The 16,131-nt window shown below is 43.1% G+C and overlaps 1 protein-coding gene and 1 long non-coding RNA gene across 2 annotated transcripts in view; one reads left to right on the top strand and one right to left on the bottom strand.

Moving 5' to 3' along the window:
- The window catches only part of LOC142831227 (uncharacterized), a 46,329-nt gene extending 43,283 nt beyond the window's left edge, over positions 1-3,046 (bottom strand). Inside the window, exon 1 of the long non-coding RNA XR_012906896.2 lies at positions 2,746-3,046. This is a non-coding gene — a long non-coding RNA (uncharacterized LOC142831227). The remainder of the gene's footprint in view (positions 1-2,745) is intronic.
- Positions 3,047-3,293: 247 nt separating this feature from the next.
- LOC102447548 (cysteine-rich hydrophobic domain-containing protein 2) overlaps positions 3,294-16,131 on the top strand; it is a 41,968-nt gene continuing 29,130 nt past the window's right edge. The window contains exon 1 of the mRNA XM_075940857.2: positions 3,294-3,454. Within this exon, the coding sequence (XP_075796972.2) occupies positions 3,294-3,454 (161 nt within the window). The remainder of the gene's footprint in view (positions 3,455-16,131) is intronic.

Below are 16,131 nucleotides of genomic sequence, written 5' to 3'. Positions count from 1 at the left end.
TTTCATTTACAAGTTTGACACCTGCAATAGAAGTGTAAACAAACACCTTACCTGGATGGCCTGCTACTTTCTACATTCTAATGACATAAAAAGCTGAGCGTCAGGTACTTAAGAGTACCTAGAACCCATTCTATCAGTCTCATTTACCATGGACATGCTAATTGACAATATATATTTTTCCTTCTCTTTCCCTCCCCATCTTCTCTCTTCTCTGCTATTTATTTGTCCCCTGGACTCCTTAACTCCATTCATCTGAAGAAGTGGGTTGTGCCCACGAAAGCTCATGATACCATCTACATTTTTTGATTAGTCTCTAAGGTGCTGCAAGACTATTTTTTGTTTTTTTAAGTTTATTCACTTACAGACTAACATGGCTACTCCTCTGAAACTTTCTTCCTACTTCCTACCCTTTCTATTCAGAACCCTATGGGGTAGCAGTGAAAAAGACGAGAAGCATGCTGATTTCATCTTACTGCTACTTTGGAAAACCATAAAGAGCAAATTTAGTTAATCGAATTATTCACAATGGCAAACACTCTCAAACATAAGCAAAAGGAAGCTATGGGTACTGGTGCACTCCAATTCCCCCTCTTTCCAGAAATGAATGTGGAAGAAGTGGAAAGTAAGCTACTTACTTTCAACACTTTCAAATCTGACTTTGATTAACCAGGAAAAGATGGAGATTGAAGACAGCACTGTGATAGGTGCCTTTTCCAGCACCTAGAGCAAAAGTGCGACATCACCATGGCATCACTTTTGGATCTCACTGGCAAGGGCTCTCTTTTTCATCTTTTGTACTGCCTGTTATTAATAGTAAGGGTCTAATAAACTCTTTGGCTATGTCTACACTACAGGGTTTTTGCACAAAAACCCGCAGCACATCCACACCTCAAGCGCATTTTTGCACAAGAAAATCTACAACCTACAGAACAGAGGGTTTTTTGCGGTGTAGGTATACCTCCTTCTACAAGGCATAATGCAAGAACTCTTGTGCAAAAAGGTGTGTGTGGATGTGCAACAGAGGTTTCTTGTGCAAAAAGAGCCTATCGGAAAAAGCACAGGTGCTCTGATGGCCATTCTGTGAATGGCAATCAGAACTTTCTTGCACAAGAGCGTCCATGCAGGGTGGATGCTCTCTTGCACAAAAGCACATCAGTGTGGACATGCTTTTACGCAAGATTTTGTGGAAGATCTCTTCCACGAAAATCTTTTTGCACAAAAACCCTGCACTGTAGACACAGCTTTTGGCTTTAGTTGCCTAGTGAATTGCATGCTGCAATACATTTGCATGAATGTTACTTATAAGGTGCTTTCAGAATGCAGTATGCCAAGTATTATATACCCTACTCCCCAGTTCTATTATGGTTTTGGACTTTGAATGATACTCAGAATCAGATATTCACAGGACAGTTTGGGATGGCCACCCCAGGCCCAGTGCTTTGGGGGCTCCTATGGTGGATGAGTCTGAGGGTGGCCTGGGGGATTACCTGGGGACCTGGCACAAGGCAGCAGCAGGAGTTGGGGATACCCCTCCCAGAGCCAGAGCCAAAGCAACCCGGCAGTCTACTCCACTCTGCCCCATCACCCTCTTCTCAGTGCGCTCATCTTCCCACCGCTGTGGAAATGTGGAGCACAGCAGGCTGGAAGAGGGCTGCCAGGCCACTCCAGCTCCTTTTGCCAGCGTAAGTGAGGGGAGCTGACCCTTGCTGCTCTCTGCACCAGGCTCTGAGGTAATCCCCTGGATTGAGGGATGAATCTATGACAAGAGAGTGGGGCAGGGACAGGGCTTGGGGGAGGGGTAGAGCGGGGGCAGGACAAGGTCTGCAGCTTGGGACTTTTCCTGGGCCTCATACCTGGGGCACTGGGAGAAGGGTTGTCTCAGGATTCATGCCACGCTAGGGACAGCCCTGCTCTGAAGAGTGGAAATTTTAAGGAATCAGTAGCCCACTTCATAGGAGCTATTTCACATATGGTCACCTTCTCCTTCTGCTACTCCTGGACACTTTCCTATTAGGCTTTTATTCCTTGTCAGCACACCCTTCCCCTGAAAATATTGCTCACCCCCCTCAGTTCACTCTCCGAGATATTTCTATAGAAATGTTTCCTCTGTGCTATTCCAAATATATTTGTTAATGGGTTGGAGGCTACGTGGTTATCCAACCATCACTTCTTGCCTAAAACTTGTTAGTCTGGATGAACAAAAGCAGTGGTGGAAACTAAAGATGCAGTGGGCCAAAAGTGCTAGCTCTCTCTAATTAATGAGCTGCTTGTATTAAATAGGTAAGTCACTGGCAGGAAAAAGTAGGAGTTGAGATAAATCACCAAAAAACAGCAATGCTAACAAATCAAAGTATAGTCACAGAGAATGCCACTGGATCCCTGGCCCTCTGGTGCCAGTTATCAGTTCAAAGTTAATATAACAGTGCACTGAGTCATGATTGCTGTGCTTTGGTGCTGTAGAAAGATCTCCGACAGGCATGCACTGAAAGACTTGCTAAAACACGCAGCGCCAGAGTCAGTGTGACCTAAAATAAACTCAGGTGAGCTGGGCTTTATTTCTAGCACTCCCACCAGCCTGTTGGGTGAGCGCCAACAAGTCACTTCACCTCTCCCTGCCTCAGTTTCCCCTCTCTAAACCATGGCAACTGATAGGGCCCTCCTTTGTGCAGCCCCTGGGAACCGTCTGTTGACAAGCCCTGCTCCAGAGCCAGCACGGGGGGGGGGGGAGAGGAGGGGAGCACACACCTGCCAGGGCAGGAGCATTTTCCTTCCCAACCGCGCTGCAACTGTTGGAATCTGCCACCCCCAGGCTGTCGGAGCCGTGTGGTGCCGCCCTGCGCCTCTGCCCCAGGGGACGTGCTCTGGGCTTCCCGCCAGCGGCCCGGGCGGTCCTGAGGCTGCTTTCTGAGACTCCAGGCACTGGCTCCGGAGGGAGGCGGCTGGGCTGCCCCCCCGGCAGCGGCCAGAGCACTAGGGGGGTTCACACCCCACTCAGCCACCCTCAAGCTAACCGCGCCCCTCCCCCCGGCTTGTTGTCTGCCTTTGTACAGAGGCACGGATCCACCTCGGCTGCCATGACCTGAGGGGCCGGGGGCTGCCCATCCCGCCTTTTACTGAGGAGGGGGAGGGGAGACGCAGGACTAGGAAAGATCCCGTGAGGTATTCTCGAGCCGTTCAGGCAGCGCATGCGCACGCCATGGTTCCCGTATCGCTCTGCACAAGGGCCCCGAGGCCAGCCCACTCCAGGTCGAGGCGCCTGCGCAGTAGGCGGTTGGGTGGGGGCGGGGGGGGACATGAGCGTACTGCTCCCCAATATGGCAGACTTCGACACTATCTATGAGCTGGAGGAGGAGGAGGAGGAGGAGTCCGAGCCGGTGGTGAGGAGTCAGGAGCTGCCACGACCCCGAGACGCGCCAGATCCCGTAGCGGTGCGGGGCGCCGGGCACATCACTGTGTAAGGCGTGGGGGTGGGGACAGGAGCGGGGGGGGGGGTGAGTGAGGGGCGGTGGGCAGGTGGAAAGGGGCCTGAGGGAGCCAACGAAAGGCAGGAACCCTTCGTGGGCGGGGGCGAGCAGGGGGGGATAGTGCTCAGAGTGTTTGCTAGATGCCTGGCTGAGCAGGCAAGTCAGAGCTGGTGAGGATGCTGCTTCTGAGGTGATCAGGAAGAGTCTTAGCTTCAGACTACTCTGTCAACAGTGCCATGAATAATGCCCCAAAAAGTAGCTCCCTGCCTAAGTGCTTTATGACTCTGGCCTGACTCCTTCGCATCTTTCTGTGTAGCTTCTACCAAACTGTTGTTATGCTGCTGTGTATGCTTTGTCTTAGGGCTCTGGTCATCCAAACATCCTGTTGGGGTGTGTGAAATTCACTTATCTATTATTTGCAGAAAAAGCAGCAAGCAGACCAGCACTTAAAATCTTAGGTCCGTTGCCTGACCTGAGCCTGAAAATAGTTTCTGCCTGGGTTAAATTTTAATACTGTAAAACCACATCATCAATGGATGATTTAAGGGCCTATCCCCACAATTTTACTATCTTCCTTCTTGGGCGCAACTCAGCCATTTGTCCCCACACTGTACTGCAGAGAGAGGACAAGTGTTCTACATTTTAAAAATTTGAGTTACTGAGTTTTATTTGTAAATATTTTTATAATGGGCAATTCAGAAGTTTTATCATTAGAAAATATGAAACAAAATGGAATAAGTCCAGGAAATTTGCCATTATTTTATGGTATAATAGAGTGATCAAGCAGCTTAACCCACCATTATGTCAACTGTTTAAAAATTAACCTCCTTTTTACCAGTGAAATAGTTGAATATAAAGCAGCATAAAATTGTAATTTATTTTACACACTAAGGGGGAGGTCATTAGTATATCGCATTTGTGCATAGTATAATAATTCAATAAACCATGTTTCATTTGAGTGTATGTTTGAATATTAAAAGATGATGCATTTCTCTCTGCTGTGTGATCTAGTGGTTTGAAGGCAAGGCATGGGAAATAGGAGGATCATGCATCCTAATAGAACCTAAATTAGACTTGATGCTGTGTTTATCTGTAAATCCTCCAATCAGATTTGGTTTGAGCTAATATTTATGTGCAAGTTCTGTAGCACCATGGAATTTCTGCTTGCGCTGATAGAGATCCTCTCAATGATGGCATTAGTCTCTAAGGCAGCCTTTTATTTATATTTTTGTGCTGTACCAGAAGCTTTCAGAACACACAAATACCAAGCTCTAACCCAGAATAGAATGCAGTCTAAATGGACAAAGTGTGGGGATAAAAGGGATGTAATGCTGGAGTGACTGGAATGATAGGTGCATGTCTTACTAACTATACAGTTATTTATTTAAAACGTGCTTTAAATACTATTAGCCTCAATCACACACTTGTTTACTTCTCCCACCATTGTCTTTGTGTCTCTTCCCTGATGCTTATGTTGCATCGGGGCCTTCACTGTACTAATCTTTAAATCCGCTGCTTTTTCAGTTCCCTTCTTACAACCGAGCTTTAGTGTGACACCTTCAAGAAATCTGCCAAGTAGTGATGCCCAAGTCAGAGATTAAAAAAAAAAGCAATATGTTAAATGATACAGTATGATCAAGTTGTGTAGTTGGCTGTATAATTGCATGATCTGATTACTGGTACTCTCATCCTCTGTCCTCACCTCTTTGAATAAGAAAGGAATGGCAAACAGAAATTCTGGTAGAGTAGTCTTTATTTCCTGGTCCCACTTATGTGACACCAGTCATTCTTACATACCACCAGTTAATAAACAGTCCAATTAATAAAATTCAGATTGACTCTGTAAAGTTAGAGTAGGTGATGCTTTCCCTGGGCAAATGAACAATTTTGTGCCTGTAATGGATTCTGTCAGTATATGCTATCTCTAAACATATTACTTTGTGATAATAAAGCCTTTTATTGGGTTGAAAACAATAACTTTCAGAAGTGGCCTGTAGGATATGCCACCAGGAGGCTTATTAGCCTCTTCAAGATGCTTAGAATGCTCCTGATAGTACTCCTGTTCTGACAGAAATAATTCAGCTTCACCTAGTGAGTGAAAAACATGGGAAGACACAGAAACCTATTGTATGCCTTGAATTTTATTTAGATGTCTTCTGTTAGCTATGACTCTGATGGATGGTTATGATGTATGATCCAGGTACTAATGATACAACATATCTTGGCAGGTTGCCATCCACTTTGGAATCTGGGCATTACCTACCACATGCAGTGGGGATGAAGATAATCGTTCTTATTCCCATCTAACATTCTGATCCAGATTCCTTGAATGTAACTACTTCAGAGTTAATAGGCTCAAGAAACATGTTGGATATTGGTGCTAAGGTTTTATGCTTAGGTGATCCTACTAAAGTACTCCAAAGTAGCCTGCAGTATTCTACAATACTAAATATGGATCCCTGGATTCCACCTATGCTTTTAAATCTTTTTGTTGTTGTTTGTACTGATTCTTCTGCTAATTGTTTGCCTGTCATTTTTAAGGGCTTGGCTTGTTCTTCAGCTGATAATTATTGTGGGCATTGCAACCCATATAGTTAAGCTGCCTAACACTATCAGTTTTAAAAGATAGGAAATGTGTGTGCCACCTTCATTCTGCTCCTTATGTTATATGCATTATGTTGTGATCTTTTAATGGTGTCATGCTATTTTTCTGCAAGATCCTTGCATACAGTGTTTGTGATGGAGGGTGATCAGGAATGAGGCAGCTGCATTCAATGTATGACCTTTGCCTCGTTTACTGCTTGCCATCAAAACCTTGTACTGAATATAGAATTAACTATTCCCTCATGGCCTTTACTGGAGCACTCAGCACTGTAGATACTTTTGTGGTGCACTTAGAATCTCTACATCTACCAGAAATTCATAGTATTCTCCCTATTTTATAGATGGGGAAATGGAGGTAGAGACTTATCTGATGACATACATTTAATCATTGGCAGAGGCAGAATTAGAATTCAGAATCCCCTTTCTGTCTGTGCTAATATATTACTATCAAATACTAAGCATTCACGGCTTGCATTGATTTCAGTAGCAGCCATTGTGACTGTTCATTATTTTTGCATATCAGACCCCCCCACGCATGTTAAGTTGCATGCTCACAGAATAACTCAGTGACCACGTACTAATTTTTTTGTTTAAATGACTTAGAAAACAAATACTTAGTTTCATCTGGCAAAAATTTATTTGCTTCACTTGCTGATTTTAGAGTTGCTCGGAGATAAATAGGCTATGATCTGTGGTTGGAGAAAGCCATTGAAGAAGTGCTGGAGCCACTAAGGCAGTTAAATACAAGTCTCCTTGTACAAGAGCAAGATGCCAGCCTTTTTTAAATAGTTTATGATTCGTCCCTTACTCAAGGCTCCACCTCTTGAAGCTGACAGCATCTTCACTTACTGTTGTATTCCAATTCTTACCCTTCTGAGGATGGTGAATTCATTTGGTGAACTTGGACAAGTACTCAAACACCACTTCCTGCAACTCCCATTGGCTGTGTATGGTGATCTGTGGTGAACGGGAGCTTCAAGTGGTCATATCTGCAGAGTAGGGATGTAATAGTATAGTCAATTAGCTTTACTTTTGCTTATCCGTTAATGCCATAGAATACATGCATTTCCCCTTTCCCTCCTCCCCCTTGCCAGTAATTTTTTTAGCAGTTTGGCCAGCAGTCCAGCTCAGTCCTGTCTTGTGCCAGGTCGGAAACCTACCCCGGCTACAGATCTGCATTTAAAGTGTATTAGGAGCTGGGTGGGCAGCCAAACCCAAAAGGATACTGAACTGCCGATTCCCCTTCTTTCAGCAAGAAAAATTTCCAGAATATGCACTTGGAACGAGCGAACAATGTCGGAGGTAGGTAAGACAGCCCAGGTAGTAAAAGAAATGAACAAGTACAAGCTAAACATCATGGAAATTAGTGAGACAAGATGGGTACAGTCAAGTTTCATCAGGGGAAATAGTGCTCTACTCGGGCCATGAAGAGGAAAATGCATCACATGTGGAGGGGGTTGCACTCCTGCTGTCACCAGAGGCACATAAAGCTCTTATAGCATGGGAACCTACAGGGTCAAAAAGTATCCTTGCAACATTCAGGACAATAAACAGGAAAATTAATATGTACATCATTCAGTGTTATGCACTGACAAATGATAAAGTGGGATCAATAAAAGAATTTTATAACAGACTACAGCATGTGCTTGACAAGACAAAACCAGGAGATATCATTGTAGTCCTAGGCAATTTTAATGCCAAAGTAGGAGATGACAACACAGGATATGAAGAGACCATGGGGAAGCTTGGGCTAGGTGTTATGAATGAAAATGGGGAAATGTTTGCTAACTTTTGTGCAGTTAACCTTATCATAGGAGAAAGTATTTTTCCACATAAGAACATTTATAAAGCAACATGGATATCCCCTGGTCATCAAACACAGAATCACATCGACCACTTCTGCATTAATCGACAATTTAGACAATACTTACAGGATACAGAGGAACTGATGTGGCCTCATATCACCATCTACCGATGGCCAAATTGAAGCTAAAATTATGAAAGAACAGGACAATACAAAATTATAGACCATGTTATAATGTGGGATTTTTAAAAGACCAGGTAAAGAAAGAAGTGTTCTGTGTCACACTTAGCAATAAATATCAAGCAATGGAACATCTAGATAAAAATTTAAGCATTGACAGCCAGTGGCAACGAATAAAAGATGCCTGGATCAGTACATGTGAAGAAGTCTTAGGCAAAAAGGAATGTCAGCACAGACAGTGGATATCAGTGGAAACACTTAGGAGGATCGAAGATAGGTGAGAGAAGAAAGTATTCTTACATAATAGTAAAACCAGAGCTGCCAAAATTATAGCCCAAGAGAACTATACAAATGCAAACAAAGGGATTAAGAAGACCATTAGAGCAGATAAGAAAAATTATATTGACAACATGGCAAAAGAAGCTGAGGAAGCATCAGTTACAGGAAATATGAAAGGTCTGTATGATTCAACCAAGAAACTCCCAGGAAAATATTTGCAACATAACTGACCCATCAAGGATAAAATGGGGAAAAACATTACAAACATAGAAAACCAGGTGGAAAGATGGGTAGAACATTTTAGTGAACTTCTAAACAGACCAGTTCCAGAAGATCCCCCAGAAATCCAGCCAGCTGAAGATCTCTTGGTCGATTGTAGCAAGCCAAGTAAAGAAGAGATAAGAACATAAGAATGGCCGTACTGGGTCATACCAAAGGTCCATCTAGCCCAGTAGCCCAGTATCCTGTCTGCTGACAGTGGCCAGCACCAGGTGCCCCAGAGGGGGTGGACCGAAGACAATAATCAAGCAATTTGTCTCCTGCCATCCATCTCTAGCCTCTGACACACAGAGGCCAGGGACACCATTTCTATTCCCAGGCTAATAGCCTTTTATGGACCTAACCTCCATGAAATTATCTAGCTTCTCTTTAAACTCTGTTATAGTCCTAGCCTTCACAGCCTCCTCTGGCAAGGAGTTCCACAGGTTGACTATGCACTGTGTGAAGAAGAACTTTCTTGTATTAGTTTTAAACCTGCTACCCATTCATTTCATTTGGTGTCCTCTAGTTCTTCTCTTATGGGAACTAATAAATAACTTTTCTTTATTCACCCTCTCCACACCACTCATGATTTTATATACCTCTATCATATCCCTCCCTCAGTCTCCTCTTTTCTAAACTGAGAAGTCCCATATGAAGTCCCAGTCTTCATATGGGACCCGTTCCAAACCCATAATCATTTGTTGCCCTTTTCTGAACCCTTTCTAAGTCCAAATTATCTTTTTTGAAGTGAAGAGACCACATCTGTACACAGTATTCAAGATGTGGGCATACCATAGTTTTATACAGGGGCAGTAAGATATTTTGTGTCTTATTTTCTATCCCTTTCTTAATAATTCCTTACGCCCTCTTTGCCTCTTTGACCGCCACTGCACACTGTGTGGAAGTTTTCAGAGAACTATCCACAATAACTCCAAGATCTTTCCTGATTTGTCATAGCCAAATTAGCCCCCATCATACTGTATGTAGTTGGGGTTATTTTTTCCAACATGCATTACTTTACACTTTAAATTTCATTTGCCATTTTGTTGCCCAATCACTCAGTTTGGTGAGATGTTTTTGAAGTTTTTCAGTCTGCTTCTGTCTTGACTATCTTAAACAGTATAGTATCATCTGCAGACTTTACCACCTCACTGCTTACCCCTTTCTCCAGATCATTTATGAATAAGTTGAACAGGATTGGTCCAAGGACTGACCCTTGGGGGACACCACTACTTATGCCTCTCCATTCTGAAAATTTACCATTTATTCCTATCCTTTTTTCCTGTTTTTTAACCAGTTCTCAATCCAGGAAAGTTCCTTCTCTCTTATCCCATGACAATGTAATTTACACAAGAGCCTTTGGTGAGGGACCTTGTCAAAGGCTTTCTGAAAATCTAAGTATACTATATCTACTGGATCCCCCTTGTCTGCATGTTTGTTAACGCCTTCAAAGAACTCTAATAGATTAGTAAGACATAATTTCCCTTTACAGAAACCATGTTGACTTTTGTCCAAATTATGTTCTATGTGTCTGACAATTTTATTCTTTACTACTGTTTCGGCTAATATGCCTTGTACTGAAGTTAAACTTACCGGACTGTAATTGCCAGGATCACCTCTGGAGACCTTTTTAAATATTGGTGTCACGTTTGCTATCTTCTCGTTATTAGGTACAGAAGCCGATTTAAAGGATAGATTACAAGCCACATTTAACAGTTCAGCAGTTTCCCATTTGAGTTCTTTTAGAACCCTTGGATGAATGCCATCCGGTCCTGGTGATTTGTTAACATTAAGTTTTTCTATTTGTTCCAAAACCTCCTCTAATGACACTTAAATCCAGGACAGCTCCTCAGATTCATCACCCCCAAAAGGACGGAGCAGATTTGGGAATCTCCCTAACATCCTCAGCCGTGAAGATTGAAGCAAAGAAATCATTTAGTTTCTCCGCAATGGCTTTATTGTCCTTGATTGCTCCTTTTATATCTCGATCGTCTAGGGGACATACTGGTTTTTTAGCAGGCTTCCTTCTTCTAATATACTTAAACATTTTGCTATTTCTTTTTGAGTTTTTGGTTAGCTGTTCCTCAAAATCTTTTTTTGCATTTCTTATTACATTGTTACACTTGATTTGACAGTATTTATGTTCCTTTCTATTTATCTCACTAGGATTGGACTGCCACTTCTTGAAAGATGCCTTTTTGTCCCTCTCTGCTACTTTTACATGGTGATTAAGCCACGATGACTCTTTTTTTAGGTCTCTTACTATGTTTTTTAATTTGGGGTATGAATTTAAGTTGGGCCTCTATTATGCTGTCTTTAAAAGTTTCCATGCAGGTTGCAGGGATTTGGCTCTAGTCACTGTGCCTTTTAATTTCTGTTTGTTTAACCTCCTCATTTTTGTGTAATTTCCCTTTTTGAAATTAAATACCAGAGTGCTGGACTGCTTAGGTGTTCTTCCCACCACAGGAATGTTAAATGTTATTATATTATAGTCACTATTCCCAAGCGGTCCTGTAATGGTTATCTCCTGGACCTGATCCTGTGCTCCACTCAGGACTAAATCGAGAATCGCCTCTCCTCTTGTGGGTTCCTGTAGGAGCTGCTCCAAGAAGCAGTCATTTAAGCCATTGAGAAATTTTATCTCTGCTTCTCTTCCTGAGGTGACATGTACCCAGTCAATATGGGGATAATTAAAATCCCCCATTATTATAGAGTTTTTTTATTTTGGTAGCCTCTTTAATCTCCCTCAGCATTTCAATGTCAGTATCACTGTCCTGGTCAGGTGGCTGATAATATATCCCTTCTGCTAAATTCTTATTATTGGAGCATGGAATTACTATCCATAGTGATTCTTTTGAACATGTTGATTCATTTAAGACTTTTATTTCATTTGATTCTGCATTATCTTTCACATACAGTGCCACTCCGCAACCCACACAGCCTGCTCTATCCTTCCGATATATTTTATATCCCCGTATGATTGTGTCCTACAGATTTCCCTCATTCCACCAGGTTTCAGTGATGCCTATTATGTCAATCTCCTCCTCTAATTCTAGGTACTCTAGTTCACCCACCTTATTAGTCAGACTCCTAGCATTTGTGTAGAAGCACTTTAAAAAACTGCCACTGTTTGTCTGCCCTTCCCTGATGCATTGGATTCCTTTATATGCGGTTGTTTGTCTGCTCTGGTCCATGGTTTGTCCTCTCCCCTCCTCTCTTTCTGACTACAGTCTAGAGAATCTCTATCAGTGGATTTTCCTCTAAGAGAAGTCTCCATCTGATCTGTGTGTTTCTCTGCACAAATTGGCTTTCCCCCATCTCTTAGTTTAAAAACTGCTCTACGGCCTTTTTAATGTTTAGTGCCAGCAGTCTGGTTCCACCCTGGTTTAGGTGGAGCCCATCCTTCCTGTATAGGCTCCCCCTCTCCCAAAACTGTCCCCAGTTCCTAATAAATCTAAACCCCTCCTCCCTACACCATCGTCTCATCCACGCATTGAGTCTCTGAAGCTCTGCCTGCCTACCTGGCCCTGCGCGTGGAACTGGAAGCATTTCCGAGAATGCCACCATAGAGGTCCTGGATTTCAGTCTTTCTTAGCAACCTAAATTTGTCCTCCAGGACATCTCTCCTACACTTCCCTACGTCATTGGTATCTACGTGTACCACGACTGCCGGCTCCTCCCCAGGACCACCGGCTCCTCCCCCAGATAAAGGAAGCAATTCAACTTCTAAGAAGTGGGAAATGTTTCTTTATCAACTTTGTGGACTATGAAAAAGCATTTAACAGCTTGGATAGGGAAACGTGGAAGTTATTACAGCACTGTAGGATCCCTCAAGCTCATAAATTTCATAAAGACCTATGAAGATATGAGCTGTAGGGTCTTGCTTGAGAGTCAATTTACAGAACCCTTCAGAATAAAGTCTGGTGTCTGGCAAGTTTGTCTGCTGTCCCCCTTCCTCTTTCTTTTGGCTGTTGATTGGATCATGAGAGAAACAACAGCTAATGAGAGGAATGGAATCCAGTGGACCCTGTTTAAACAGCTAGAAGACCTTGATTTTGCAGATGACCTTGCTCTTCTGTCACACAATCAACTTCAAATGCAAAATAAAACAGTGAAGCTGGACAAGATTTCACAGCAGATGGGACTGAAGATATACGAGGGGAAGACCAAGATCATGAAAGTGAATGCAGCAAACAACAGCAGCCCAATTGTCCTGAGAGGAACGACACTGGAGGAAGTTGATACCTTCACCTATTTAGCTAGTATTGTCAATAAAGTGAGAGGAAGCGACGAAGATATTAATACCAGAATACAGAAGGCAAGAGGTTCTTTTATTATTTTGAGGAACATATGTAATTCAAGAGAGATCAAGCTACAGACCAAAATAAAGATCTTCAGCTCCAGTGTAAAATCAGTACTTCTATATGGCTCAGAATCATGGCGAACAACAAGGACAAACATTAAAAGATTGAAGACTTTTATTAATAAATGTCTGCATAAGATCATTGGCCTGAAGTAGTTTGACAAGATTACAAACATTAGCTTATGGGAAAGAGCAGGGCAATACCCAGTAGAGCAAGAGATATTGAGAAGATGGCGATGGATTGGCCATACACTGAGGAAGCCACCAACTAGCATTACCAGACAATCCCTATCCTGGAACCCACAGGGAAAAAGGGGAAGAGGAAGGCCAAAGAATAGACCTGGATGTGAATGTGAGGAAAGTGGGCAAAAGCTGGAGAGAATTAGAAAAGGTGGCACAAGACAGAGAAGCTTGGAAAGAAATTGTTGATGACTCATGCTCCCATAGGAGCTAAGGGCAAAGAAGAAGATAAAATTTACCATGAATTTAGTAGGGCCCTGCTAATATCCTTTAGTGTATTAATAGAAGTTTCATATTTAAGATAAGAGGTAATCGTTCCATCTGTTGTCAATGGTGAGGCCTCAGGTGTAGTACTGTATCCAATTCTTAGTGCCACACATTAAGGCAGACGTGGACAAATTGGAGAGAGTCCAGAGCACCACAACAAAAACTAGATAAAAAGTTTAACTTTCCTCAGTTGGTCAGGTTTGCTAAAAATAAGTATGTTGAATCTTGGGTAAAAAAAGACAACTAAGGGGAGGCCAGTATTCAGAGAGGTTAAGGATTATTATGAAGAGACTGTTCTCCACCTCCCCAGAAGTTGGGACAAATAGTAATGGGCTTAATCAGCAGAGAAAGTTTAGGGTATAAACAAGGAAGAATTTTTTAATTGTAAGTGTACTAGACAACTTACTCAGCATTGCTTTGGTCCTTAACTCAAAAAAGTTTGTTTTTAAATAAAATGAAAATGTCTGTGCTTCATTGCTCTGAGGATGAGGGGTTCAGTATGTAGGCTGGCCTAAGGAGGGAGGACAACTCCAACCGTCTCTCACCACAACAGCTTGGGGCCAGGTGAGAAGCACCTCTCCATGGTCACTGCAGCTCCAGCAGGCATAGTGGGGATGGGGGAGACGTCCCCTAGTGGGGACATGTCCAAGATCATCTGCCCCTGCGTTCCCAAGCCAGAGTGAGAAATGCAGCAAACTGTGCACTTTCCCCTCACTCCCTGATGAAGGGGAAGAGCCAGCAATGTTCCCATACGAATCGTGAGGGAGCTTCAGGTGCCTCTCCCCAACCCTCTCTAAAGGGCACCTGGGAGTGGGAGGCTCAGGGCTGGGACAGTCCTGGATGGGGGAGTGGATGCATCCCTGGCCATCGCCTTTGTCCTGCATGGTGATTCTCTTTTCTGTGTGATTTTATGAGAAGTAATCCCATTCCAGGCACATCCCATTTTCCTTGCACAACCAAGCCCTTGCCTTGATTTGTCAGGAATTTTCAACCTTGAATCATGGGCCTACCCTGGTAAGTCACTGGTGGGCCATACAATGCTTTGTATGGACTGGAACTTCACAACTTCCATTCTCTGTGGTTCATCATTTCCAGCCAAGGTGAAATGTGGAAGTGGCAGCCCGGCCCATACCGCTTCCCTAGCTCCCTTTGGCTGGAAACGGTGAACTGCAACTGATGGGAGCTGCAAGGCTTCATGCCTATGGATGCTTAGCTAAACAAAGCATCTCTCAGTCCACCAGCAGCTTTCCCGGGCGGGCTCACAACCCAAGTTTGAAAACTCCTGCTTTAAGTTATAACAGGAAGCTATGTACCGAATTTGGTGGTCCTAGCTGTTACCATTTAGGAGGAGTTCTTGAATAAACAGAGAGGCAAAACCTTGTGTCACACACTAAATGTGTTCTGGAAAGCCTGCCTTCTTGAGGTGTACTCAGAGAGCTCGAACTACTTAGCTTAACAAAAAGACTATTAAAGGGGTGATCTTAATGCTGTTTGCAAGTTATCTAAAAAGGAAACGTTTAATAACTGTTACAAGTTATCAGTGAAAGATAACTTTCAGTGATTGGATGTTGAAGCTAGACAACTTCATACTTGAAATAAGGCTGTACTTACCTCTGGTGAGCACCTTCTAGCCAAGTGCATGTACCTGTACCTTATTTGTGGAGGTTCATCAGTGACTTAGCCCTCCAGCCAAGTCTCACACAGTCTGTTAAAACAAAGCAAACTCCTTCTGGGGTACAAGTCCAGCAGGGCCTCTCTGTGGTCTGTACTGTATTTCTGTTTGTTCTTGCAGCAGAATACGGTGGTGCTCTGGGGCTTCTTCTCCGGAAATACAATTTCTCAGTTGAGCTTTCTTGGGTATGTTATACATTCCAATATTTCTTTGAAATCGGAGAGACTATTTTTGGGCTGATACAAGTAGTTGTGATTGAAGGTGTGCTGCATATGCTTTCAAAGTCTACTAAGTAAAATATATGGTAAGAAAACCAAGAAAAGCACTTGTTATTCTTAGCAAGTGTAGTTGACAAGTTTTAATCTGTTTTTCCCCCCCATTGGTGGTGGTGCTTGTGTTGAAGGAATTTTAAAAGGGCGTAAATTAATAAGTACATCAGAATTATAATTTTCACATGCTTTAATTTTCAAAATGGGGTATCTAAATACAATTATATTGTGTTATTGCTTCAATTCTGTAAACTGATTTGGATCTCCTCATTGCTAATAGTTGGGAAATCCCTTAGTAGATGGTCAAGAACAGACATTTTTAGTTGCCAGATATATACAGGCAGTCCCCGGGTTACATGGATCCGACTTACATCGGATCCCTACTTACAAACGGGGTGAAGCAACCCCGCACTAGCTGCTTCCCCCCAGCAGACCAGGAAGACGCGAAGCTAGCGCCCCCCCCCAGCAGACTAGGGAGATGCGGAGCGGCTTTTCTCAGCAGACACCTCAGCTTGAGAATAAAGGACTGAGGGAAGTGAGGTGTGGGAGAATAAAACTGAGCTCTGGAGAAATATTTGGCTATAGTTTCCCCTACAATATGTACTAGTTCCGACTTACATACAAATTCAACTTAAGAACAAACCTACAGTCCCTATCTTGTACGTAACCCGGGGACTGCCTGTATATTAATTGGCATCCCTTAAATGAAACTAAATGATCACCTAGTA

This window comes from Pelodiscus sinensis, chromosome 13 (assembly GCF_052426305.1).
Source record: "Pelodiscus sinensis isolate ZL-2025 chromosome 13, ASM5242630v1, whole genome shotgun sequence".
NCBI lineage: Eukaryota > Metazoa > Chordata > Testudines > Trionychidae > Pelodiscus > Pelodiscus sinensis.
The sequence above is the reverse complement of the archived record's forward strand: the minus strand, read 5'-3'. Positions and strand labels throughout refer to the sequence as shown.